The sequence below is a fragment of the Thamnophis elegans genome, chromosome 9, assembly GCF_009769535.1.
Source record: "Thamnophis elegans isolate rThaEle1 chromosome 9, rThaEle1.pri, whole genome shotgun sequence".
Classification (NCBI taxonomy): Eukaryota; Metazoa; Chordata; class Lepidosauria; order Squamata; family Colubridae; genus Thamnophis; species Thamnophis elegans.
In genome coordinates, this window is record NC_045549.1 from 28,255,119 (window position 1) to 28,277,138 (window position 22,020).

Here is a 22,020-nt window from a genome sequence, read left to right on the forward strand (position 1 = left end):
TCACAGGAGGAAAGGGGAAATTCTTCATCAGGCTGTAGAAACAAGGCTTGGATTTTCGGCATCTGAACTTTTCCAATCCACTGCAGGTGTTCCTTCTGTACATACCGTGTTCCCCCGAAAATAAGATCCTGTCTTATATTTTTTGGACACCAAAAAAGGCACCAGGTCTTATTTTCACTGACTAATCATACTTGCGCGCATCACCCCCAACCTCTTTTTCACTGTCAGAGGCCTTTAGGAACTTCTTCTGTGGCTGGCAAAGCTTTCCTGAAGGCTTCTGCAGCCAATAACAGAGCTCCAGATTGATCCACAGCTTTGTAATCAGCTACAGAGGCCTTCAAAAAAGCCTTGCCAGCCTTGCTGGCTGCAGAAGAAATGGGCCGGTGAGGCAGGTGTCGGGGCATGCAAGGCCTAGCTACAACTGTCCAAAGGTAAGTAGTAGGGCAGATCAACCCCCCCATCCCCATACTAGCTTAATTTTTACCTGTGCACCTCTGGAGTGGGCAGGATGTTAATTAGGACTTATTTTGGGGGTAGGGCTTATATTGGGCGCATGTGTAAAAATCAAGCTAGGACTTAGTTTCAGGGTAGGTCGTATTTTTGGGGAAACAGGGTGGAAGGGTGGAGAACTCCAGTGGCAGGCTTCAGAAATGAAATTCAGATTACAGACATCTGAGTTCCATTCCTGTCCTCCAGCACAGATGTTCCTTTCCACGCATGGAGGAATGCTGCTTCCTTCCTTTGCCTGGCAGCTCTTTTGCTCCACCCCCTTAAAAATCCACAAAGTTGCTTAATAAGAAGAACTGGGAGAGCCGGGATTGTGGTCATTGAGTGAAGCAGTCATGGGGGCATCTTGATTCACTTTGCTCAAAAACTGATATTCTGATGCCAATTGGTGGTTTTAAGTCAAAGGTGGTCTGTACTTTTTATCCCATAAAACTATTAGGAAATGGTTATTGATGGAGTATTGAACTCCCAGTTTGAAGCAGTGAAAGAAGATGCAGCACATAGAAAAAATGGGAATTCTTTTCTGTTGCCTGCTGTCTAGAGTCAGGAGAGAAGCTGTTCTGACCTAGGCTTCCCAAGAGCATGAAGCAAATTCATTGTCCCGACAAAAAACCCTTTTATTAATTTACTGTGAATTCTGCTCATTCATATCCAGCAAAGTCTTTCTAGGGAGGATTTACAGCTCCAGACCTTATCTGGCTTGGACAACTGACAGACCGATATCTGCAAAACCTGGCAAGGAGTTTCGGAGAGTCACGAACCAATTAAGCGAACTAATTGTCTCCTGCAAACTCCACTCCCCTTTCGCTCCTCTTTTATTTCCTCTGGGAGGGACCATTCATTGTCCACCTGTGGCCTCACTCCCAAGTCAACACCTGTTCTTTAGCTGTTCCCTTCGTCTTGCAACTCTGTGCATGCGCACACTGGGAACAGGCTCCAGCTTTTTGTCTGCCTCACTGATGTCTGACTCTGAAGGCAGCACATAACTACCTCTGCCTCTGACACAGAGCCCTCATCAGAGCCTTCCCCAGACTCCAGGACTGGCCCATGTTCCTCCCCAACCTCCTCATTGTCCGAATGTGCTGCCAGCTCTGCTGTCCACTGGTAGGCCACAACAGGAGCATATAGAGAAGCCAGAAAGAAAGAAGATACGTCCTCAGCTTCAGCCAAAGACGAGATAGAGATTCCTCCATCCTAATTCCCCTGGTCAAAAAGAAAGAAAAAGATTGGTTGGAGGAAGATTCAGCTGACAATAAAATAAAAAGGAAGGAAGGGGCAAACTGACCTGTGGTCACCCAAAACAAGCCGGAGAGAGAGGTGGAAGTATCTTACACATAGACACACAGAATTGCTAAATAAAAGCCTAAGAAATAAGTCCATATCATGGAGGAATTAAAGAATGGGCTTATAGTATATTGAAAATGAAATTCCCTAAATGTTGCCGATACATATATCTCACAGCATTTGCCTCTTAAAATATACAGTATCTCTCTTGCTATTAATCATCCTGATTTTAATAAGGCTTAAAGATCATTTCTGTTTGTGCTGATAGAGAGAGAAATAGGTGCGTATGCAACAGCTGATCTAGACTGTTTGTTTATTTCTTCAAGACTATGAAATTCACAGGCAGATTGAAGAGCTGGAGAATGGAGGAACCATTCTAAATGAAACTAGAGCCTTTGATTTTAAACTTGGGTAAGAGGTTTCCTTCCATTTTGGTTTTTGTGAGGATTATTTCTAATTTACCACAACCATCAATACACAGAAGAAACCAAAAGAAAATTACAATGTCATCTGAAAGCAGAAGCGTAATTATTAGCTACTCGGCATTCTTGTGCTTCTTAAAAATGTGTATCTTTTGCCTGTTGATACAACTTTTGGAGTTACGATCATCTTGGGAAATCATTTTAAAGTACTCTATATGGTTTCATCCTGTGGTAGCCGGGCTTTAGGTATATGCTGCACCTCTGGGGTTTGGCTGCTCACATATATTGCAAGTTTTGCCACAGCATTGAAAATTAAATATTCTACTACTTAAGCTAAGATGTTTCATATTTAAACTAACATGCTATGTCAATGCTAGCTCTTTAAATTTGAGTTATGGTAGACCAACATTGTCTTTTACTCAGGTCAGGACAATAAATTTTATTTCATATGGCATTCCTTTGTCAGGGAGATCTATAATCTTACGTTACAGAATAGTCCTGGCAAGTGAATTGCTAGTTTGTTCAGTTTCGTGCTTGCACACTTCTCCTTGGTGTGCCATGGGAGCGTGACCTGGCTTGCACCAGCTGGCTAGCAGCGGTTGGGTTGATGACACCCTCCAGGGCCTCCCCTGCCGATCTCGCCTCAAGTCTGGGCAGGCTCAGCGCCGGCTCCCATTCTCCTTACAAAGTTAACTTTTCCAACTGGTGTGGCACCCATTTATCTATTATCCCAATAATGCTTTCAAATTGCTGGGTGGATAGGGCACAAGCTAGAGGTGAGTGACAGGAACTCACCCCATCCCACAGTGCTACCAGGGCTCAAACCGCCAGAGAGTTTACTATTTCTGGTCAGCAGATCCAGCATCCTTAAGCCGCTTCACCACCATGCCTTTACAGAAGAATTGTAAATGACTATGTTGTGCTAACTTAACGGTTTGTATCTTCTTCCATCTGGAGACAAAAGAAGAGAGAAACCACCAAGTAAGCACAACATATTTATTTACAATTAGTTGCTGTGGCCTTTAAAGAGTCATTTTCCCAGGTTCGCCTGGTGCACCAGTTGCGCCCCTACCTGAACCGGGAGGCTCTCACAACAGTCACTCGTGCCCTTGTGACCTCTAGGCTGGAGTACTGCAATGTGCTCTACATGGGGCTGCCCTTGAAGAGTATCCGGCGACTTCAGCTAGTCCAGAATGCGGCCGCGCAAGCGATTGTGGGTGCACCTCGCTTCACCCACATAACACCTATCCTCCGCGAGCTGCACTGGCTTCCGGTCGATCTCCGGGTACGCTTCAAGGTGCTACTTACCACCTTCAAAGCCCTTCATGGTAGTGGATCTGGGTACTTGAGAGACCGCCTACTGTCAATTACCTCCACCCGACCAATTAGATCCCATAGATTAGGCCTCCTCCGAGTCCCATCTGCCGGTCAATGTCGACTGGCAACTACGCGGAGGAGAGCCTTCTCGGTGGCAGCTCCGACCCTATGGAACGATCTCCCCGTGGAGATTCGTACCCTCACCACCCTCCAGACCTTCCGCACAGCCCTTAAAAACTGGCTATCCCGTCAGGCCTGGGATTAAAGACTGTAACCCACCCGAATAGTATGAATGTCGTGCTTTTAATGATGTATTGTCTTATGTGTCAATTGTTGTTTCCCTCCCTTTTCGAGTTGTAAGCCGCCCTGAGTCCCCCCAGGGAAAAGGGCGGCATATAAATAAATTACTCTAAACTCTCTAAACTCTAACTCATGCCTTTTAGGAGTATATTGTGGTAAGAGAAAACCATCCATTGGCAGATCTAGGTCACATGATATTAATCATTGTGATAAGAATATGTGAAACCTCTTAACATGAGGTAGAATCACTTAAGTACTGTAACTATTGGATTTGCTAAATCCAGTTCTTATAATTGCCTCTTTCTTTTCTGCTTTTATAGATGCACTGTGCCAATGAGGGACAAAGAAGGAAAACAGGATTATCGGTAATTTCATTTAGGTTTTGTTGCATTCCGGAAAATATATGTGATGAGATTGATGAGTTATGATTTTCCCACCTATTCAATTCTTTTCATCACCTTAAATACCTTCTGGGGTTTGAACATTTGAAGAAAAGGGTCAGATTTGAAAATAAGCAGCAGCTTCCTGCTTGCAGATATTCTTCTACTCAATTTTCTGAAGTCCTGCTTTATTTTCCAGACATATTTTTTAAGCACTTTACAGATATCTATGGAGATTCTCAGCCATCCAGGTCAAGGTTGTTGCAAAGGTGCTTTTTTTCAAGAGGCAACGACTTTCTGGCTTCATCAGCTCTGACTTCCATTTCCCACCATCCAGTCAGAGCTGAAGAAGCTTCTTGGATGAGAAGGGAAAGGTCTTCAAAGAAAAACCAGAAAGTCCAGTTGCCTCTTGGAAAAAAAAGCACCTTTGGGACAAGCACTTTACAGGGTAGGAAAGAAATACGAGAAATTGAATTCCTCCATCTTTTCCATGTCATAATTCTGTGAATAAAACCTAGTTATTAAGCCCTGACTACTACAGTTGCTGCTTGTATTTCATTCCTTGCGCATGGTCAAAGATCAAAACAACTTAATATGGTGATATAAAATGTGAAATAACAACAAAAATCAAACACAACAGAAGTATCCTAACATTTCCATATTAAATTTCCTTTCTTATGTATAACTAAAGCAATTTCATGCTGCATATAATTCAGTAACTAATTCTTTTTAAAAAACTTTTTATTTTGTTTATGGAAACTTCACATCTTTGCAACACGTTACACTTCTTTTATATGTCTGTAATGATTCTTTTATCTGTATATATAAGTCTTGTATAACTACAATTTTATATATATGTGTGCATTTATATTATTTCATACATCTTTTTTCTTCATTCTATTTAAAACATTTTTTAAATATTTTTTTATTTTTTGTTCTCTATATACAATTATAGGTATACATTCACATAGTTATTATTCTTTTTTTACATTCATGGTGGTTATACATTCTATATATAACATTCTATATATTCTATGTATAACAACATTTATTACATTTGAGTCATTTTGTATCCATTTCCTATTGTTTATTTTCTACAGTCTATTTCGTATTTCTATCTTTTAATCATTTTCCGGTTTTGTAGTTGTTTTTTTAATTTGTTGATCTTTCTTCCTTTCTTTTTTGCTTTCCTTCTCCCCCGCCCCCTTTCCTCTAGCCAATTATACTATAAATCCCATACGGAGTAATATTCAGATTCTTCTTTCTCTTTTAATTCTTTTGTGAGCCTATCCATCTCTGCACACTCCAATATTTTTTTTATTACATTTTCTTCTCTTGGTGCATAATTTTCCCAGTTTTGCGTGAATGTAATTCTCGCTGCCGTGATTATGTGTAATACACGGCATAATCTCAGTAACTAATTCTTAAGCCTTCCTTTTTATGAATCTTTTTCTCAGAATTTGCATGCTTTTAAAAAAAATGGAGAAAATGCTTGTGTTGAATATCATTTTTAATGCTTTTCTTTATTTAAAGTTGCTTTTGAAAACAATGCCTGAAGCATAAATACAGCTTCTGTAAGAATATATCTAATCATTTGCAGAGAGATGTAAAGCTTGAATTAAGGTTGCAAATCCATTGTTTGGTTATGCAAGGATGAAATTAGAGTTTAATCACTATATTTTTTTGACATCTTGAATCAGTATCCTTTTCAATAAAGGCTTTGTCCTTTGATGCTGTCATTCACTTTATAGATGGCAATTGGATTCTTAGCACAACTTCCCTTTTCCATGAAATTGTCAGAGATTCATAACAAGGGGTGTTTCAGCCCATATGAAATGTTCTTAGCAAGTTCATCTCTTCACCAAAGTATAGTACCAATTGAATATCCAATCCCATTTGGCATGAGATGACTAGCATCTATATTGTATTGCTTTTCTGCAGAATAATTTAAAATTATGTCCATTTATTTCTGGTGTTCTGATCTAGGCTTCACAAAATCACGAAGCAGACTCAGTGTCTCGAGAAAATCCCTTTTTATTAAGCTAATGTGAATTCCTCTCATTCACATCCAGCAAAGTCCCTGCAAACAGTCTTTCAAGGGGGAATTTACAACCACAGACCTCATCAGCCTTGGATAGTTGTCAGGCCGATACCTTCCGAATGCAATGCTGTACAAGAAAATAGTTGGCAAAGAGTCTCTGAGAGTCATGAACAAATCTCCATACTAATTAAGCAAATTAATTGTCTCCTGCAAACTCCACTCCCCTTTTGCTCCTCTTTATTCCCTATGGGAGGGGCCATTCACCGTCCACCTGTGCTTTTACTCCCGAGCCGGCCCTTGTTCCTTAACTGTTCCCTTCTTCTGACATCTCTGCGCATGCGCACATCGGGAACAGGCTCCAGCTGTTCTTTTGCCCCATTGATCTCCAACCCTGAAGGCAGCTGATAACTGTCGGACGATCCTTGCACCATCTCTGCTTCTGATGCAGAGCCCTCATCAGAGTCTTCTCCAGACTCCAAGACTGGCCCATGTTCTTCCCCAACCGCCTCACTGTCTGAGTCTGCCACTAGCTCCGCTGGCCATTGGCGGACCACAATATCTGGCTCTGAATGGCAATCATTTAAAAGCTAATGGCTTTCAGAAGACAATTACACCTTATAGATTGGGATTTATCTGTCTCTGATCAGAGGATTGTTCTCAGCTTTGACTTCTTTGTGTGTGTGCTTGGTTGTATTGCCAGTTAGTTCTTATGTAGAACTTCAACCATCTGCATTTTATATGTAGCACATTTAATTTTTAAAAAATCAAAATAAATGGTTTTTGTTGCTGTTGTTGTTTTCCTCAAGGTTCATGCCTGAGCCAAATCTTCCTCCATTGATTCTTTATGACACTAAATCCTTGCCCACTCATATAAGTGACCAGCAAGTGATAAATATTGATTGGATTCGTGAGACACTTCCAGACCTTCCCAGTGTCAAGAGAGAAAAGTTTGTTGAACGTTACGGGATTCAGATTCAACACAGCTTTATCTTACAGGTAACTCTATTGATCAAATGATCAAGTAAATTAAAGAATGTAAGGTTTTTTTGTTTTTTTATATATATAAAGTTTTTTATTTTTTCATTTTCATAACATATAATCACATGTATGCTATTACATAGCCAACATCGTATTGTATTATTCAATGTTTACATAAATTAATCTTACTATCTACTCCCAAAAACAATTATTGGCTCTTCTGCTCTCCATACACCATATTTGTACTTTATCCATCACTTTCTTTTCCCTCTCTCCTCCCCCTCCCTACCTCCTTTCTTTCCTCTGTCACCCTTTTCTTCTCTACTTCCCCTTCCTCTCTCCTTCTCCTCTCTCCCCTTTTTACTCCTCCTTTCTCTCCTCTTCTCCCCTCCTCACCCTCTCTCCTATCCCTCTCTTCTTCCCTTACCTCTCTCCTCTACTTCACACAAAGAGTGTAAATTTTTCAGGGCTTCATAACACATTTTTAAATCTCATAATGTAAACCTGTCTCTGATAGGTTTCAGATTTCTTTTGAAATCTTATATTTATGGTACAAAAAAATAGGTCTTTGTCATCCATTCTGTTTACATTTAGGTATAAGAACACCCCCACCCCCAATTGTCTTGATACCCTGAGACACCCAGATAATCTAAATTCATCTGACTTGTGTGCTTTTCTAAAGTACATTGAAAAAATACAAACTTCAGGATACACACATACACACACACACACACATACTCCCTTTGCTTATTACATTTGGTGCTGCATCATGCTTTGATAGATTTCAAAGTATATATTATTAAACTTCCACCCTAATTGCAATCAGCACAACAGGTCTTTCTTCCCCATCATGTCCCATGTTGTTTATAGCGTTTTAAACATTAGCATAATTAGAAAAGTTAACAAGTCCTTGAAATTAGGGCAATACATAAATACCTGTGTTAATTAATTATGGTACATACTATATCCAGTAAGTCTATAATAAATGAAACGGTGGTGTAAACATAAGTGATGTGCTGAAAATATGTAAGGAATGACATACTGAATACTGTATAACTAGTCTTCAACTTATGGACCACTGTTGAGACCAGAATTTCTGTTGCTAAGCAAGACAGTTGTTAAGTGAATCATGCCCAATTTTATGACCCTTTTTGCCATGATTGTAAGCATATCATTGTAGTTGTTAAGTGAATCATTAAGCGAATCTGGCTTCCCCAATTGATTTGGTTTGATTGATTAGCTGCTCTTGTACTTCCCTGTTTCTACATTTTAGTCAGCTACTTGTAGAAATCTGCACAATGGAAGCCATAGAATTGTAATCAATTCCATACTTGTGTTAATCATCTCCATTTAGAAGTGAATTAATGATAATATTATCTAGATAACATCAGCATGATTGGCCAAGAATCTGATCTTTTCTAAATCAAACAGCTTCATTGAAGATTCATGTCATGACTTTTTTGGAACTAGTTAGTATATAGTTTCTTGAACTGCTGGGAATTATGAAACAGTCAAAAGATTGAGTGTATCACACAACAGATGAGTTCAAATCTGAAGATATGGTTTGTTCATGGGAAAGTTGATTTGGTTGTTATGTTTAAATACATTTTCTTTCTTAACAGAATGAAGATGGCTTAATGGATTTTTTTGAAAGCGTTGTGAATGCGACAGAAATGAATCCCAAAAAAGTGATTGGCTGGGTTATAAATAATTTCCTCAGTTACCTAAAATTATATAATATTACTGTAAAAGAAAGGTGAGGTTTTAGAGTTTCATTTTGGTCAAACAGATCTTCTATGCCAATAATTACTTTTTCAAACGAATAGCATCTTCTGATGACATACAGGCATATAAATAAAGGATTCGGTGAATGGGCTATCACAGCAATCTGCAGGATTCAGTTTTTCATCTGAATATTTGTTTTGTTAGAGTAGACTTATCCTAAACAGTTGCTAAGGAAGAGAAGATTCACCCCTAGTGAAGTAAAATTTCCCATTATCAAGGTAGGAAGAAAAGAAAGGAACAAAATGTAAAATAAGGAATATCCATAAGAGCCTGATCTCAATTTGGTGCTTTTCAGATAAGAAGAGCTCATTTTCCAATATCTGCAACTAGCATGGCTGCTTGCCAATATGAGAGTTATAACTTGAACATCTGAAGAATATTGTTTTACGAACAGTTATCCATATGCACTTACAGTATATTAGAATGCAGGTATCAATTATCAGTGCATTGTTTCAAATGAGATATACCACCAAGCCTATTGCCAATGCTGACTTGTTAAGTGCAGGATGAAAGCTGGATTATGGCATGTTTGATAAAAGCTTAATGTGTAATATAAGCAAAGTACTTTGAATCTGAACTTGTATTTCTGAGACTTTCTATGGTCATAGATTTTCAGGATTAACTGTGGCTTTTTGTATGAAACTGTCAGGCCACTTTTCTTAAGGCAACTTTTCTTATGGCTACTCTTGATATTTTTTGGGGGGAGGTGAATGGGTGAATTTGCATAAAGAAATGATCAGACAAAAAAGAATAAAGAAATAAATTGGCAGTTGAATTCTGGAAAAGTGAAGTTGAAAAAGTGGAATGAGGCAAACACATTCATTAGCCTTCTGGTAATTTACTTTTGGGAACTGCCACATCCCCTTTCCAGCAGCAAGCACTCCATAGCAACAATACTTTTTGAGTACGTGACACAAAATATTTTATGAGCCCGCTGAATCAAGAAGGTTATATCATTTCTAATTTGTTTTATTTGCTTTATGGTTTAGTCCAGTCACTCCTGTTCTTTTGGCTGAACTGCTGGACCTGGTATCAAGTAGAAAAATTTCAACTTCAGCAGCCAAACAGGTATTTCTTTGGAATATTATTTTCCAACAGGGCTTCTTTATGTCAAAGTGTATTTCAATCAGTTGCATAATTTATAATTCTCACTCAACTTAAAACAACCCAAAAGGATAGGTTTCTGCTATTTCCACAAACCTTATATCAGAGGTGGTATTCTGTTGGTTCGCCCTGATTCAGGTGAACCAATAGTGGCGGTGGCGGGAGGCACCACCCACTTGCCCAGACATCATCACAGACGCTCTGTGCATGTGCAGACGGTTCTGCGCATGCACACGCTCCTGTTCCAAACCGGTAGCAAAGTAAGAGGATTTCATGCCTGCCTCATATGTATCTTAAAATATTAGGAATAGACAACCAGTATGGGGTGCTGGCATGAGAAATATTTACATATTATCACTCTGACTTAAAAAGTCTTAAATTTTATTTAAACAATGGACATATGGTCTAGCTTCAAGTCCAAATGACAATAAATATACTTCTCTTGGTTTCAAAAATTTGTTTTGGAGATTGGAAGGGTAAAGATCAACTGACCTTAATTGTTCTTCACCAATAAGCTGCCTGAATTATCTACCTTTCACCTATTGTCTTCAGATGATCAAAAGTGAAAATTTGCAGTAATGTGATGGTGTTAAATTGGCAATCAAGAACTAATGAAGACATATGTGTCCACTTCTACTTTGGATTAGTCCTTGATTAAAGAATGCAGCTACTGTGGAGTCTTTAAGTTTTAAAAAATGGAGCAAACTCTACATACTCATCACATAAAACTTTGGTTCCATCTAAGAGAAAAACATTTTTTTTAAAAAAATGATGTTATAAATGTGTATTTGCCTTATCAGTTAATTTGTGAATATGATTAGCAAGGTTAATTTATTTTAATCTGTTTCATTGGCTATTTTCAGTTCCGTTATATTTAGTGTACAATGCAGTACACAATACAATGTGTACAAACAATAGTTGCCTAACTGTTCTTTCACTAAGGTGTCATATGATTTATTTATTTATTTAAACTGATTTTTTTAGTATGACTGAAAATGGTTAATGAAGCAAGTGCAAATAAGATTAACCAAGAGTTATAACTCTCAATTCCTTATTATGATTAGCAAGATATAATTTTAACATGTGTTATTAAGAAGTGTCTTATGAAGTCTGTGTTTAAATTTGCATGTTCTAATAGATATAGATCTTCATGCTCTTATGGAAAATGTGTGTGTGTGTATGTATGTGTATGTATGTATGTATGTATGTATGTATATATATATATATATATATATATATATATATATATATATATATATATATATATATATATATATATATATATATATATATACTTAAAGTCACAACCCCTGGTATGCCCAAGTATGGGAGGAAGGTCACACTTCCACTCTCTGTCATTAGGCTCGTCACAAGAGACCATCCAGACAGAAACCCAATATTTTTTTACTGTTGCCTTTTTGTTACATTTTGTTATATTTATGCTGATAAATAAATAAAGGGAGACTTGTGACGAGCCTAATGACAGTCACACTCTTGTGACGAGCACACTCGTCACACTCTTGTGACGAGCCTAATGACAGAGAGTGGAAGTGTGACCTTCCTCCCATACTTGGGCATACCAGGGGTTGTGACTTTAAGTATATACCTCCCACCCTGGCTGGCTGATAAGGAGTCGTTCTCTGTAGCTCAAATGGTTAACTCCCTGCCCGGGAGGCAATAGAGCACAGGTTCGATTCCCAAAAACTTGGGTATGGCTAGCTGATGAGAGCTAAATAGCTTGAAATAGATCTATACTAGTCTCCCTTTATTTATTTATCAGCATAAATATAACAATATATATATTGGTAAGCCCCAATTATGGGAGTAAGCTAACTGCTTCCATCATCTGTCATTCGGCTCGTCACAAGAGTCCATCACGACAGAAACCCAATATTTTTTACTGTTGCCTTTGTTATATTTGTGTTTTTTTTATTTTGTGCTGAGTCTCCCTTTATTTATTTATCAGCACAAAATAAAAAAACATATATGTATGTATGTATGTATGTATGTGTGTGTGTGTGTGTGTATATATATATATATATATATATATATATATATATATATATATATATATATATATATACATACATACATACATACATACATACATACATACATACATACATACATATATATATATACTTAAAGTCACAACCCCTGGTATGCCCAAGTATGGGAGGAAGGTCACACTTCCACTCTCTGTCATTAGGCTCGTCACAAGAGACCATCCAGACAGAAACCCAATATTTTTTTTACTGTTGTCTTTTTTGTATATACACACACACACACACATACACACAAATACATACATACATACACACACACACACACACACATTCAGTTTTGGCCATTTATTTTTGCTAAACCATTTATTCGGCAAAAGTAGCTTCTCATACTACTAAGAATATAGTTTCTTTTAGTACAGAGTCCTATGCAGATGGGATGAACAATTACCCCAAATGAACAATTACCCCAAAGTAAAAATTCAAAACTCAAAAATATACCCATACAGCAACAAATTGCTACTGTAATGCCAAACTTTCAAAGACAAGAAATGATCCTTCATTAGATAAAATACTTTGGAATGATTCATTTTGGGTACATCTTAGCTGAAAATAAATATCATAAATTGTTTTATTAATCTGGAGTGTTGATCCCACTATATTATCAGAATGAAACCCATCTGGGATATTACTATTTAGTTTGTTTTAAAATTTAGAAGGAAAAAGTTTAGAATTAACTGTGACTTAGTTTTCAGTTTCTATGACCTATCGCTTCAGCACTCTTTTTTTAGATTCATTTTTATTGACTGTATTTTTTTTCCTTAAACTATTAAGGTTTTTGTCAGTATGGCAGCCCACTTAATCAATTCAGTAAAAAGATACTAGATAATGGTTCCTTACTCAATGTGATTTTCTAAAGAATAAATAGATAAGCAGATAAGGCAAGACAGGAAAGCATATCTAAACATATTCTCCAGAAAGTAAAAATACGTGACCCATGGCTATCCTTAATCATTCTTCAAATAATAATTTACTTGGTAGTGATATCTTGGTGTGCAGATAGGACTTTGTCAGAATTTGTTGCAGAAAAATCAAATCCAGAAAGCACACACAGATAACTGATTCAGCTGGATTCATTTACTTCTTTATATACAAATTAACAGATGAATAAATGTACAATACCAATAGTAGATTCTTTCAACGTGGTAGAAGTTACAAGCAGAATACAAGCAGGAGAGAACAGTTAGTTTCATTTCAGAATTCAGAGCAGACAGAGTAGTTTCAGTTTTGATTCTCAGCACAGACTCAGATCTGTTCAAGCTCCCATTGGCTGACTTAATTGCTATACCTATTCATTGGCTGACCTTGTTACCATGTCTCTCCCAATCATGAATATTCTAACAGATTTGATTTTTATAAATATTTCTGAAATTCAGAAAATGTGGGTGGTGATTGCGATATGTTTGAGTTTGTTTTATTTCTGTAAAAATTGCCCACCCTGGACAACTTGTCCTACCAGCTCATATGGTTCAATCTGTATCTAATCATTGTGAGCTCTTCTGCCTGTGCTTTCAAAGTCACACATGCCTCCAAAGCCAAACTGTAATTTTTAATGTAAAAATGACAAAAATCCTGGAATATTTGTAAAGCTATCATACTGAATATTTAAATCATTTAACCTAAAATTAATTCAATTTCCCTAAATGTCATTAACTGAAAATCAGTGCCCAATATAATAGTGCTGACTGTAATTATACTACTGGGAAGTTGCTCAGCTCTTTTATCTTCCAAAACAAATGGGAAGACCTCTTACAATGCAGCAAGGCACTGTCCTATATAGTAAAATATTAAATGTCAATTTTAATGAGCACAAGATTGTTATCTTCAGATATTTCAGTCTCCGAAACATCTTTTCTCTGGTACAGCCCTGATTCTCAAGGCATCTATTATTCTTGTACTACAATCTGGTTGTACTGTACTTATATTTCTTAGGAGTACAAAAATTTTGATCTTAATACTTTATTTAAATCAATAAATAAGTTACATTTGCTGACTATTTTTTCACTTTGGTTTGCCTTTAGGACATACTAATCTTTCCCAACCAAATGCAAATTTTGTACAGTGGTTACTCCACTTTACATTGTTAGTAGGCTGTTGTGGTCCACAGCAGGACCAGGGCAGCTTAATAGATAATTGAGTCAGCCACAGATCATTGCATTAAATGTACATCTATTATCAACCTATACAAGATACCTTACTAAATTCTAGGACACTATTCTTACATGTTATAAGAAAACTGTGCTGTATTATTATACTTAAGTATAACACAGTAAAACTTAATTCAGTTGTCTAATTTTGTTAAGGAATTGCTAATTATGTGTGAAATTGCTGCATTTGACACATTTTTAGCACATATAAATTAATAGTACAGAATTTCCAGCATGCCAATCATTTTGCATGAGCTGATTGCAATAATCCAAGCATTGTATTATTTTTTTCACTGGAAAATTGAGAAGAAACAGCTGTTTTAAAAGGGCACCTTCTGTCTCACAGCATGTATGTTTGAATCAGAAGCAAGTACAAGGTAGAAACCTTCCAAATAATGTTCCTCTTTTAAGTAGCTGTTTCTGGAGATTGTTACAATGTGTTGTAGCTTGACTACAAAAATGGAGAGCTTTATAACATTAAGAAATAATTATTACAGACTGATACGTTGTTGCATACAGTTATGCTTTATAGAATGAATAAATTGATTATAGGTGTTATAGATTTTGCATTACAGGTAGTCTTCATTTAGTGACGCCCTAGTTTACCCACTATTCAAAGTTATGACAGTAATGAAAATGTAACTGTGACCAATTCTTGCATTTACTACCTTCTGTAAAGCAAAGGACAGGTGATGTAACATGGTAAGCACAGTTGCAGTTTTGTTTAGTGACTGCTTCACTTAACAGTAGAGGTGCCTAAACAAGGATTACTTGTATAATCTTCCACAGCTTTGTAATATATGGTTTGGTTTAATTATATAAATCTATTCCTTTTCCTATTCCTGTGACTGTTTAGCCAACAATTCTGTGGGAATGAATTTTGCTATTTCATTTGATTGTGACATATGCAAATATGTCATCTGTGTTATCCTCCCCAGTCCAAGCTTCATGTATTCATAATGATGAACAGAGAATCCAAATAATCCTCTTATTAAGCGCAAAATATGCCCTAAAGGTTAAAAGATACAGTTCACTATATTCAAACCATGATGTTGACTATATTCATACCCATTGATTAGCATGTAATGTAGGATGTGGTTCTTTTATTTCATTTAACCTCCTTTTCCAAGTAATTGGATAATCCTAATTTTTTATAAAACTGACTGACGAGTTGATACTATTCTCTTTAATATTATCAAAAATGGGGGAGAAGGAAAATGATTGAATTGTAGAAAACCCAAACTAAGAAGTGTTTTCTTATATAAAGACTCAGAACATTTATGAGCTAAAGCAAAAGTCCATTCAAGCCAGGAACCAGGAATGACTATGAATGCAGTTTTTGTTTTTGGTCTACCCTACAAGTCAGTGTTGATTGCTGGTGACCGGCTGGACTGGACAAGGCCCTGCAGATTTCAGAAATAGTTTGCCATTGCCTTCTTCCTAGGGCTGAAAGAGACTGTGACTGGCTCAAAACTTCATGTCAGGATTAGAGCTCACAATCTTCCAGTTTCTAGCCTGTTGTGTTAACAACTACAACAAACTGACTGCCACTGAATGCTATTAAAATGTAGGGAAACCTTTAAAACAACTCAGGACAATAAAAATGTTTCCTAACTCTAAAGTAGTGGTATTGTTACTGCTATTAGCTGTGTTTTAGCACGACTGAAAAGATGAAACAGGAGTTGCATGATCTTTCATGAGGGCCCTAGGCAAAACTAAAAAAATCAAAGCAATTTGGAATGAAAATAATAAATAGGACACAACTATAAAATTTCTAATCAGCACAGAAGTCTCCTTATTTGAAGAAGTAGAATAGCATTTGAATTAAATTAAATTAATTAAATTTTAAATTAAACCAAACCATGAATTTTCTGCCCATCTAATCTCGTTTTTTTTTTTTTTTAGTAACAAGCCTTAATTGCTTGTCTTTTTTTTTTACTTTCTTTGCCTTCTCAACTCGATCTTGCTTTCTGAAAGACAAGAGGCATTCTTCAACCACCAATTTTCTTTTATCTTGATGCTGCAGGTGTTGGAAGAGATGTGGAAGAGGGAGGAGAAGTCTCCAGCTCTGATTGTAAAAGAAAAGAAACTCGATCTAATCCTGGATTGGAATGAACTTGAGAGCATCTGTCAGACTGTGATGAGAGACCATCAAAAAGAGGTGATATTGATCACAGACCAGGGAAATTGGGAAGAAAGAGGTTTTGACACTTTAGGGTGGCTGGTGGAGATACGAAATGTAAACTGCCTTTGCCATTCAGATTACTATGTTGTTTGACAACTCTTGAGAGAGGGGAAAAATGGAACAAATTGCTTTGTGACACATGAAATGGCCACAAAAGACAGAAACTGTCCTAACAACTAAGATCTGTTTGCTGGGGATGTCTCAGATTACATGACTTGAATGCTTTCTGGACAGCAAAGTGGCATTTCCCTTTTATATAAGCGGTGTAAAAACAATCCTGCTTGTTCTTGCACAATGCTGGTTTTTCTGAAGCCTCTAAAACAGCTATGCTGGCTGGGGGATTCTGGGAGTTGAAGTCCACAGGACTTCAAGTTGTCAAGGTTGAGAAACACTGCTCTAAAATAATGCTGGCTGGGGGATTCTGGGAGTTGAAGTCCACAGGACTTCAAGTTGTCAAGGTTGAGAAACACTGCTCTAAAATAAAAATTCTTCAAAGATGCAGCTATATTCCACGAGAAGAGTACTCCACTCCTCTATTCACAACAGCCACCAGGCTTGAAATTTTGGGCTTGGAAAACCTAGAGCTACAAAGTCTGACCTAAACGTAGTTCACAAAATTATCTGCTACAACGTCCTACCTGTCAACAACTATTTCGACTTCAACCACAATAATACATGAGTAAACAATAGATACAAACTCAAGGGAAACTGCTCTAAACTCGATTGCAGAAAATACGATTTTAGCAATAGAGTGGTCAATGCCTGCAAGGCACTACCTGACTCTGTTGTTACATCCCCAAACCCCCACAATTTTAACCTAAGACTGTCTACTGTTGACCTCACCCCATTCCTAAGAAGTCCATAAAGGGGGCGTCCATAAGCACACCAGCACGCCTAATGTCCCTTTCCTACTGTCCCCAGTTATTCGTACCCACTTACTGTGTTCATACTTATGTTTATACTTATACCTGTTATCTTTTACATGTTTTGACAAACTAAATAAAATAAATAAATAAAAATATAGAAATAATGTTCAGCACAATCAATCATGACCCATTGTGTCTTAAACTTCTCTATTTAGGTGGCAGAGATAAAGAGTGGCAACCTGAAAGTCCTGAATTCCATAATTGGACACGTCCAAAGAACCACAAGAGGACGATCAGATCCTGTAACTGTGAAACAAATTCTAGAGAAGCTGCTGTCATAGAGGACTAAAAATTATGTGTCTGATCTACTGTGTTTAACATTCTGAATAGCATCAAACCATTATGTAAGTTTTAATGCAGTGCTGAGACCAATTTATCATTTTTAGCCATTTTTCTGGGAGGGGAACATGTTAGGTTATTATCCTCTTATGTCCCTATAAATTCAGAATATAAAGTCCACAAAGAAGGGAAAAGACTGCAGTGTGCCTAAGTTTTCTGTTTAAAAACCTGCTTTTATAATATTGTGGCATATAGCAAAAATTATACTTTTTTGATAATATTAACTATATCCTTTTAATGTAGCTTCTTATAAATGAATAATTTCTAGTCTGTCTTCAAAGAATTCAACAGAATTAGCAGATGAAGCAGGTAGATTCATTTTTTTAACTAGCATAATGAATCTTCTCGCTCCAGACATTGTTATTTCTTACAGACTCAATTCTGCAATTCTTTACTGACTTAAGCCTTGTGGCATGTCTCTTAAACATTTTCACGCTATTCCAAAATTTTAAGTTTTTAAAGTTTATTTATTTTTATTTTTTTACCTCACGTTTATTATTTTTGTAAATAACTCAAGACTCTGAACCTACCTAATATTCCTTCCTATGTTCCCCACAACATTTCAAAGTCAAAAATAAACTGAATGTATGTTAACGGAAAATCTTCTCAATTTTCCCTACAAGGGATCATCTTCTGAATCTTTGTGTTGCCATCTGGTGGTCAGCCAGAAGAGGATTTTTTTAGGACTCTTAAGACAATAGGCTCAGACCAACTGAAATAGCAAAAAAATAATATTTTATTGAATAATAAGAGCACAATAAAGAAAGAAAGGTATACCAATTTGTATCTCGTCAGCTTACCAAAAATGAAAAGAGAACCTGGAGCTCTGAGTTGCACAAAATTTATTTTCCCAGGACTTAATTCTCCATTGATGTTTAAACTGTTTATAGGATTTCACCACCTTTTTATACTTAAGATATAGGAAGTGGAAACAGCAGCACAAAAAGGAAACAGACCATCTGTACAATAATTTTGAATTGTGAGCCGCCCTGAGTCCCCTTAGGGAAAAGGGCGGCATACAAATAAAGGCAAAAAAATTTTTTTTTTCAAACAAAATGGATACTTTTACAACTTTGTCAAAAATAATACAGTATTCTACTACATGCATAAAGGCTATTTACTGTTTTTGCAAGATGGTAATCAAGAGAGATGTGCAAAAGAATACATACCGTATTTTCACGACCATAAGGCGCACTGAAAATCCTAAAATTTGATCAAAAACTGGCAGTGTGCCTTATAATCCGGTGCGCCTTATATATGAAAAAAAGTTTGAAAATTTATCGTTAACTGATACTGCGCCTGTAATCCAGCACATCTGGAGGGCACTGAGCAGGGAGCAGATGCCCTGAAAAGGCATTTAGAGGCAGGGGAGGGAGGGTTTAGGTTAAAGAAGGGAAATGGGAAGGAAACCAAGGCTTTAGCCCCAAGTCAGCGGCTGGTCAATCCACGAGGGTACATTCCTGGCAGAGGGAGCTTTGAATTAAGTTCGCTGAGGATGGTGGGCTACTTCCGATGTTTAAAATGCCCAGCCTCAAACTTTACCAGGCGACCACTACCCCCACCCCTCTCTCTCGTTCAAGAGTTCTCACCTGTGCCCTCTGGTCTGGCAACCTATCTTGCCCTACCTGGTGAACAGGACGACGCTGTGCTCCAGGGGGCGGTTGCTCACTTTCTGCCAGCTCTCCTGGATCAGCTTCTGATACGCGCTGGAAAGTCCGTCACGCTCCATTTTTCTCCCAGAGCGAAGTGCCAAAGGGGAGCAGAAGCGCCGTTTCGGGAGAAAGCTCCGCTCCCCGCTCAAAGGCTTGGGCTGCCCCCGGAGGAACAGGTGGCCCGGATCCGGATCCCCGAGCAAATAATAAACAAATCCACACGCGGGGCTCGACGGAGCTTTGAAAGCCGCTTTCTCGCCCGGAGCTTCCCTTCACATCTCTGGAACGGCTTAGCTCCTTTCTTTTTTTTTTTTAGGGCGCCCCTCCGTTGGGAGGAGGAGGAGGAAAGGCTCCAACTCTGCCCAGAGAAGGAGCCTGAGCGCTCCAGGGAAACGTGGCAAGCCAGCACTTCAAAGTCATGTTTCGCTGAATGGCGGGTGAGTTCTAAACTGCCGGCATGACTTTGAAAGGACTGGATTGCCTTCCGCGCGGGCCGACATGGAAGGCAAGCGGCAAGCCAGCCCTTCAAAGTCATGCCGGCACTTTAGCGTGCCCCTCGGCATACACCAAGTCGTACACCAACAATGCCGGCGACGCACGAAAAAATCCATCCGGTCTCCGAACGTAAACTTCTGATAGCCAATTCTTCATTATCTCTTCATCCATCCAGCCTTTAGGATTCACTTCAACAATTATTGTTTTTGACTACGATAAACCAATCAGAGAAAAGCTCTTGCCTACCCGGGGATGAAGGCGTTATTGAGGGGGGTGTTAACGGGGAGATGGACACATTTCCTTCATTCTACGTGCTTGTTGACCTCGACCCCGACTTTACGCGGTATTAGTATATGCTGTGAAATCAGAAATCCTGTAAATCCAAAGTGACTTCGAAATGGCTCCACAAAGGAGACTTGCTTACGAGGCAGGTTTTAAATTGAAAGCAATCAACCATGCAAAATAACATGGAAATAGATCTGCAGCTAGAGAATTCAACATTAATGAGTCCATGGTGCGCAAGTGGAGAAAGCAAGAAGATGACCTACGTCTTGCAAAGAAGACGAAGAAAAGTTTCCGCGGCAATAAAGCAAGATGGCCACAACTAGAAGACAGACTTGACCTATGGATTTCGGAACAAAGAGTAGGTGGCAGAAGCATCTCAACTGTCGCCATTTGGATAAAAGCCAAAGCGATGGCAAATGAAATGGATATCAATGACTTTAAAGGAGGGCCTTCTTGGTGCTTCCGTTTCATGAAACGACGGCAGCTCTCTATCCGTACAAGGACGACGGTGTCTCAGAAGTTGCCCGCGGATTACGAGGAAAAGTTGGCCAACTTCCGGAGTTACTGCAAAAGCAAGATCTCTGAAAAAAATATACAGGCCGACCACATCATCAACATGGACGAAGTCCCCCTCACCTTTGATATTCCGGTGAACCGAACTGTAGAGAGAACCGGAACATCAACGGTATCAATTCGCACCACAGGAAACGAAAAGGTATCGTTTACTGTAGTTCTCGGTGTTTTGTCAAATGGGCAGAAATTACCCCCAATGGTAGTTTTTAAAAGAAAAACGTTGCCTAAAGAAACATTTCCAGCTGGAATAATTGTTGAAGTGAATCCTAAAGGCTAGATGGATGAGGAGATAATGAAGAATTGGCTATCAGAAGTTTACGTTCGGAGACCGGATGGATTTTTTCGTGCATCGCCGGCATTGTTGGTGTACGACTCCATGCGTGCCCACAAAACAGAAAATGTGAAAGCCCTGGTGAAAAAGACCAACTCGGAGCTTGCTGTAATACCAGGTGGTCTGACCAAAGAAGTGCAACCACTGGACATAAGTGTCAATCGTTCCTTCAAGGCGAAACTGCGAATCACGTGAGAAAACTGGATGATGGAAGGAGAGCACTCCTTCACGAAGACCGGGAGGCAACGCCGGGCCAGTTATGCCACTGTGTGCCAGTGGATAGTGGATGCCTGGCATAAAGTATCCGCCAGAACTGTCATCCGAGGGTTCGCGAAGGCCGACTTCATTCCTGGACTGACCAGCGACGGCATCGAGAGTATCGAAACTGATGACTCTGACGATGAAGATACGGGCCATACGGATTTGGGTTTGCTGGATGCCGCCATCGCCCAATTGATGATCTCCAATACGGAGGATGAAGAGTTCGAAGGTTTCATGGAAGATGAATAGAGCCGACTATAAAATAAAGCTGTTTAAAAGTTTAATAAAAGTGACTGATTTTTCTCTGTATTTTTTTAGTGTTTTAATTCTTTTTAGGCTGCGTTTAAAGGCTACGCCGATCCGTGAAAAATGTTTGCAAATTGAGCACCTGCCAGTAAACCCGCGCGGATGAATGTTGCAAAAAAAACATTTTTTTTTTTTGCAGCTCTCCCGGATCAGCTTCTGATACGCGCTGGAAAGTCCGTCACGCTCCATTTTTCTCCCAGAGCGAAGTGCCAAAGGGGAGCAGAAGCGCCATTTCGGGAGAAAGTTCCGCTCCCCGCTCAAAGGCTTGGACTGCCCCCGGAGGAACAGGTGGCCCAGATCCGGATCCCCGAGCAAATAATAAACAAATCCACACGCAGG

At 38.5% G+C, this 22,020-nt stretch overlaps 1 protein-coding gene across 1 annotated transcript in view; it reads left to right on the forward strand.

The window, feature by feature from the left end:
- The window catches only part of GATB (glutamyl-tRNA amidotransferase subunit B), a 34,648-nt gene extending 16,066 nt beyond the window's left edge, over positions 1 to 18,582 (forward strand). The window contains exons 7-13 of the mRNA XM_032224741.1: positions 2,118 to 2,202; positions 4,151 to 4,195; positions 7,058 to 7,247; positions 8,852 to 8,985; positions 10,004 to 10,082; positions 16,355 to 16,489; positions 17,595 to 18,582. Of these exons, the coding sequence (XP_032080632.1) occupies positions 2,118 to 2,202; positions 4,151 to 4,195; positions 7,058 to 7,247; positions 8,852 to 8,985; positions 10,004 to 10,082; positions 16,355 to 16,489; positions 17,595 to 17,720 (794 nt within the window). The 3' untranslated portion in view covers positions 17,721 to 18,582. The remainder of the gene's footprint in view (positions 1 to 2,117; positions 2,203 to 4,150; positions 4,196 to 7,057; positions 7,248 to 8,851; positions 8,986 to 10,003; positions 10,083 to 16,354; positions 16,490 to 17,594) is intronic.
- The last annotated feature ends 3,438 nt before the right edge of the window (positions 18,583 to 22,020 follow it).